The sequence below is a fragment of the Andrographis paniculata genome, unplaced genomic scaffold (assembly GCF_009805555.1).
Source record: "Andrographis paniculata isolate CXL003 unplaced genomic scaffold, ASM980555v1 Contig15END, whole genome shotgun sequence".
Taxonomy (NCBI): Eukaryota; Viridiplantae; Streptophyta; class Magnoliopsida; order Lamiales; family Acanthaceae; genus Andrographis; species Andrographis paniculata.
The window spans coordinates 1,712,428-1,719,381 of NW_026137435.1; the positions used below are offsets into that span (position 1 = coordinate 1,712,428).

A 6,954-nucleotide genomic window follows, 5' to 3' on the forward strand; every position below is an offset into this window, starting at 1 on the left:
TTTACATTCAAAACATCACATCAATACATATTTATATCACATCATACAACTATTCAAATTCAAATTTTTTACTATTCAAATCTCAATCCAAAATTCAAACCCTCAAACAAACATTCCCCATGTAGAAATACTAGATGTTCTACAATAAAGTATTAAAATGAATTCAAAAAGTACATAACTTTGTTTTAAAAAGTATATTTTTCTCATATGAAAAGTACAAACATCATAACCTCATTTCGATTTGATGCAATTTACCGTTGCGATTGTTTACTTTTTTTTGGCATAACTCTTGTAAGTTTATTTGTGTTTATAAAAAAATGCAAATATAACTACTCTCAAAACTAAAATTAATCTTTTACCTAGATGTCTAACATAAATCAACATAATCACTTGGGTGTTTGCTCAATTTCGATGTGATGTTTGTGAGCTACTGTGGTTAGGGTGGTTTGAGTTAGTGTTGGAGCTTGCATTGTCGGTGGTTGAGGAAAATTTGTTATCGGTTGTCATTAAAATTGATGATAAGTTAGTTGAGAGAAATTTTTTCAATTAGACTTGTATTTTTATTTGTTATCGGTGAAAATTAAAAATTCAGTTTTCATTATCGATCATTAGATATAAAGAATAAAATTAAAAATTAAAAAAATTGAATTATGACGGAAGAATAATTTGAATAAATAAAATAATTGTAAGGGTTGATATGAGTATGATAATAAGATAAATAAAAAGATATATTTAGGGTATAATAGGAATTTTAAAGGTAAATTTACAAATAGAGAATTGTTAGGAATCAAATTGTATATGAGTACTGAACAAGAAAATATATTGAGATATAGAAATTTTAGAAGAATTAACCAATATTTAACTTAAAATAAATTTGTAGTATAATATAAAAATAAAAAAGTAATTGTTTAATATAATATTTTTAGGGTGTATTTGTTTGGGAGTTTGGATTTTAAGTTTGAATGCTAAAAAATTTAAATTTGAATAGTTATATGATGTAATATAAATAGGTGTTAGTGTGATATTTTGAATGTAAAATTAATTTTTAGTATAATATAAAAAATAAAAAATAGGTATTGGATTTGATGTTTTGGAGGGGGAAAAATTGGATGAACAGTGTATTTGAGAAAAAATCCCCTAAACAAACACCCTAGAGGAAAAAAAGAAATTTAAATAGTAAAAACTCTGATAAAACCCACGAAAGAACGCAACTTTAATTCAAAATATTTTAAGGTTTTGCAAATATTCAAAAAATGAAACACATACACAGATACATCACACAGCTTGAAAATTTAAATATAAAATCTTTCTTAAAGATCAATAAGGAAAATTGATAATTCAACAAAAAAAAGTACTGAAAAATGTCCCATAGGTAATACGAAGGATTTTTTTAGTTTTACAACTATCCCATGCTTTGCTTAATCCAATCTTTTACTCTTTGCGGACAAAGTAAAGCTTACCCATGACATGAAGTATGGCGACAAAAGCTATAAATCCGATGCTCATTACAAGCACGACATTGGGAGAAATCTTGAGTCCTGGAGCGTCATCCGTGTAGAACTGAAGCATGGTTCCACCGGCTCCTCCGGCAGCACCTCCGCCACCGGCTGTTCTTCTCCGGCGAAGATTAGCTGCAGCTGCTGCTGCAGTTCCTCTCTGGGGTGCGGCTCCGCCTGCTGCCATTTCTGCAGCAACAAATTTAACTTCAGAACCAAGCTAAGAAGAGGAATCGCTACTGATAACAATTCATGTAATATATGTATGCACAGAAAGCAGAAAACATATAAGCCGGTGAAAATACATTATAGATAATATTCAGTATTCAGAACATCACAGCTTCAGGTGACAAGAAGCGAATGTAATATCAAAAAGCCTGCAATCTTTATACAATCATTGATAAGAAGAAATTAAACAAGAAATCGAAGAGCAGATAACAAACCTTAGGTTCATTGGTTTGCAAAAGAGATAAAGCATTCATGAATATTCAGGGTTTTGTGAATTCAAGTTGTAATAAGCCCACAATATAGTATTCGATAGGGAGGGACTGGGGAGTTGATTCAATAATAATAAACCAAGGAAACTTCCTTTAGAAGGAGATGTTTTAAAAGCCTAAACCAAACAAACATAACAAAATTTTCATCACCTGTGGTATATGATTCATTCCAATTACACGAATTGATTATCTGTAAAAATAAACACTGCTACAAACAGAGAAATAATTTTTTTATCTTCAACACGTCGCTTCCAAATTCCATTATGTTCTAAGGGAGTAACTACATTCCCAACTTTTACACAGCTGTTGAGTTTTAAAGGACTTAACAAAACTCAAAGACATATATTGCGATATGCGACAGATGACTTAAAAATAACCATTTATTTGACAAGCATAACTAAGAATACAAATTCCCCAAACCGTCCAGAACAATTCGATGGTATATCTCAATTATATGCCAAAAAAACATAATCCGCTACACACAAGAGCAAAAAGCGTTCTATCACAAATAACTTCAAATTTGGCGGCTGAATTATCAGGAAACGGTACAGTAAAACATTCGACAAAAAGATCGCAGCGTTCCTTCGCCAAAAGAGAAATAACAAAGTAAAAGTAGACAATATAATCTATATCCGCGTGTAAACACCAGATCTCATGTTCAAGTAGAGCAAACCGATTAGATGCATCAAACTAAACGAAATATAAACTTTAAAAAAATAAATAAATAGATCTGAAGCACATAATTGGAAAAACTAAAACGAATCCATTAATCAGAAGCAACAATTCGTAGAAAACAAATTATAGAATCCGTAATACTATAATTAGTTCAAGAAACGAGTGCAGAAATTCAGCAGTCACTCACCTTACACCGTAGAGCTGAAATTCGAGGTTGATTCAAGGATGGATTTTCTCGATTTAGGGTTTAATTGGTTTTCAGACGAGATCACGAGATGTTGATGAGAATTTACAGTTCATATATATATATATGAGCGGACACATCGACGAGCCAATGATTTTAAGCCACGTCGACCGCTATGCTGACTCATCTGTTTTGCGGCTAATCTATATTGAAATTTTAAAGATTAATGGTGTGTTTGTTGAGTATTTTGATTTGGAGTATATATATTTTTTAAGAGTATAAAAAATAGAAACTTGTATGATAATATGCAAAATTAGAAAATTTTTAAATCTTTGATAATTTAATATTTTATAAAAGAATATATATAATAGGTGTATAATATTTTTAAAAAATTATACCAAAAATTTCCGATATAACTATAGGATATATTTAGTTGCAAATTTGAATAAAATTTTTACTATTCATTGATATTTTAGAAACAATATTAAATGACATTCTATTTTATTTTTTAATTAAATTCTCTCTATCTCAATCCAAATGATTATTTTGGCACAATATTAAAAAATAACAATAATTTTCTTTTGGTCGGAAAGAAGGTGTTATTTATTTATTTATTTCATTCGTCCTAAAATAAAGTATTTATTATGTTTAGTAATCATATTACATATTTAATAATACCCCCGTCTGGCTCTAAGGATGTCATTTATTTTTTGCGTGTTGATTTTTTAAAATTAATTATTATATGAAAAACTTAAGTACAAATTAAGAAAAAATAATAAAAATAATTTTATTAGTGTCTTGTACTACTATTATAATGAGATTAGTACAAAAAATTATATAAATATAAAAATATTTTTAGATGTTATGTACAACAGAGCCGGAGGAATGGAATATTAAAAATATACAATTTAGAATATATTACACAAATATTATTATTTATACTCCCTCTATCTCGTTGTTTTTTTTTTTTTTCGTTCAACTTCAATTGACATATTTTTATTCTTAGTTTAATTTACTAAATATAAGCATGCTTTAACAACTATAAATCAATTTAATTAACTTAATAAAATATAATATAATACATCACCTAGCATCCACTCAAAATCCTTTTATTTCTATCTTTCTTCAATAAACAAATATTTTTTTCTATATTTCAAACTTTTACTTTTTATAAAATTAGTTTTATCTTAATTATAAATTAATAAATATGTTTTTATTTATTTGTATTATTTAAAATTTTATTCTCTCAAAATTAATATTCATATTGCATATATTTTATTGAGATATAATATTTAAAATATTTAAACGCATATTTCAAATTTATTTTAATCATATATATTAAAACTATCAATAATATATTACTCATATAACAATATAATAAAATAATATCATAGTTTAATCCTATTAACTAATTTAAAATTTTTACCTTAAATACTGTGTTACAAATCAAACGAGCCATTTGATTTGAGGGAGTATTATATAACATTGATAAAAGTATTTTTTGTCATTTTTTTTTTAAATTTATACTACATATAAATATAGTTTTAATATTAAAAAATTCAAAAAAAAAAAAAGAAACTTACTCCGGGATGATGGGAGGATATGGTGTGTTTATTCGAAAAAATTTCACTATTTATCAATTTTTTTCGTTCTAAAAAAATAAAATCAAATACTTATTTTAAAAATTTTTGATATTATACTAAAAATTAATTATATATTTAAAATATCATATTAATACTTATTTATATTATATTATATAATTATTTAAATTTAATTTTTTTACCATTCAAATTTCAAAACAAGCACACCCTTATGTGTGGGAATAAAGTAAATGATAAAAAAGTAATTTTACCATTACTTTTATAGGTGAAAACAAGATTTTGGTGACATTAGTGTAAATATAATTGAAATGCAAATATAGTTTTGTTGTAATTGTAAAGTGGGAGTATAACATTATGTTATTAAAAAATATCAACGGAAAGAAAGATTTTATTAACGAAATCAAGTAAAAATATTGAATTAGATTTGATTTTGATGGCTCAGTCCAAAACCAAACTCAGAATCACAAAATCGATACAAATATACACCTAAAACATGAAAAACACACAAAAATCTATCCTAACAATCTATGATAAACAAAAAAATGGATTGAGGGAAAGGATGAGAGAGGCTAGAGAGAGACGTTGTTGTAGAGAGATGAAGAGAGCGTATATCATGACGGCTTCTCTCTCATCCTCTATATATATATATTATATCTTATAAACACGAGTTTGTACGGATCTGCCACTTGAAAAGTCTATCATGCCCCTAATTTCGAAAATGATAATTTAGTCCTTAACCTATCTTTGTACTGGCTTGAAAAGACGAGATTGTACGGATCTGCCACTTGAAAAGTCTATCATGCCCCTCATTTCGAAAATGACAATTTAGCTCTTAATCTACCTGAAACATCGTCTGGTCGGTTACATCAACCGCCTCGCCAAATGCCTCCACCAGTTCCAGAACTCAAATAGCCCAACCGACCAATCCAGAGACCAATCGCTACACCAAAAGACTTCTTGGCCGCACCAACCAAGCGACCCGTCTATCCGCCTGCGGATCAACTGACTTGCCTATCTGACCGCAGACCAGCCGACCTACTTTATCCGACCGCAGACCATCAGACCTGTCTGTCCGACCTGCTGACCATCAGACCTGTCTGTCCGACCGCTAACCATCCGAACGAGGACCAACCGACCATACCTACCGACCGAGGACTTTCCGACCTGCCAATCCGACCTGATCATCCGACCGAGGACCAATCGACCAGACCAACCGACCGAGGATCTTCCGACCTGCCTATCCGACTGCTAACCAACGCACCTGACCATCCGACCGAGGACCAACCGACCTGAGGCAAATTTTTTTCTTTTTCCACCCGACTTCGTGTCTATCTTCCTTTAAGATCCTGCTATCCTTATTTTTATTATTATTATTATTTTTTGTGCGTAACAATGATCAAAGTTGAAATATCCTTCCTATTTTTGACATTTCAAAACTCATAAAGAGATGCAGGTCACCCTTCTTATCTCAAACATTTCATCTACATTCTCCTCTATTTTATTTTTTATTGTTGTTGATGCAATTTTTCAACAATAAAAAGTAAAATATGAAAATAAAGTGTTGATGTATTTTTTCAACAGACAAAAAGTAAAATTCAAAGATATGGAAAATATCCTTAAATTTGATTAATTAGCGCATGAGATTAGGAATCTCTAATTCCTCCTTTATTGACACGTGCCTTGCACCGTCTAGCCAAACGCTTCTACCAGTTCCCGAACTCAACTTGTCCGACCGACCATTCCAGAGACCAATTGCTAGACCAGCCGACCTACTTTATCCGACCTACTGACCATCAGACCTGTCTGTCCGACCTGCTGACCATCCGACCTGTCTGTCCGACCTGCAGACTTCTCGACCTGACCACTTTTCGTCTTGACGACCTCCCGACCTAAGGACTTCCCAACCTGACCACTTTCCGTCTTGAGGACCTCCCGACCTGAGGACTTCCCGACCTAAGGACTTCCCGTCCTGACCACTTTCTGTCTTGAGGACCTCCCGACCTGAGGACTTCCGGACCTGACCACTTTCCGTCTTGAGGAACTCCCAACCTGAGGACGTCCCGACCTGAGGACTTCCTGACCTGACCACTTTCCATCTTGAGGACCTCCCGACCTGAGGACTTCCCGACCTGACCAACCGACCTGACCAACCGACCTGAGGGCAAATTTTTCTACTTTTCTGCCCGACTTCGAGTTCTACCTTCGTTCAAGACCCTGCTACCATTATTTTTATTATTATTATTATTTTTGTACGTAACACCTTAAATTTGATTTTTTAGCGTATGAGATTAGGAATCTCTAAACACTGTACGGTACATAAAAGGAAATTGACTGAAAAATTAAAATGCTGAAAATTTAAAGTGGTGATCCCCAAATCTGACTTTGCTTTGTTGAAGTTGATTGAAGATGCTTGAAAATAAAAAATCTAAATCCTTAAATATTACTTGAAAAGACGTTTTGGAACCGTCGCCAGCAACCGCCGTCAACCGCCCAAGACGAAA

At 31.4% G+C, this 6,954-nt stretch overlaps 1 protein-coding gene across 1 annotated transcript; it reads right to left on the minus strand.

Annotated features, from left to right (window-relative positions):
* Positions 1 to 1,284: 1,284 nt before the first annotated feature.
* Positions 1,285 to 2,980, minus strand: LOC127260193 (protein transport protein Sec61 subunit beta). The gene is made up of 2 exons (XM_051287905.1): positions 2,856 to 2,980; positions 1,285 to 1,685 (listed from the first exon to the last, which is right to left on the minus strand). The coding sequence occupies exon 2, from the start codon at positions 1,681 to 1,683 to the stop codon at positions 1,432 to 1,434; it is 252 nt and encodes an 83-aa protein (XP_051143862.1). The 5' UTR covers positions 1,684 to 1,685; positions 2,856 to 2,980; the 3' UTR covers positions 1,285 to 1,431.
* Between the last annotated feature and the right edge of the window lie 3,974 nt (positions 2,981 to 6,954).

Coding starts and splice junctions, on each gene's coding strand:
- LOC127260193 (XM_051287905.1), bottom strand. CDS start 1,683: ATGGCAGCAGGCGGAGCCGCACCCCAGAGAGGAACTGCAGCAGCAGCT.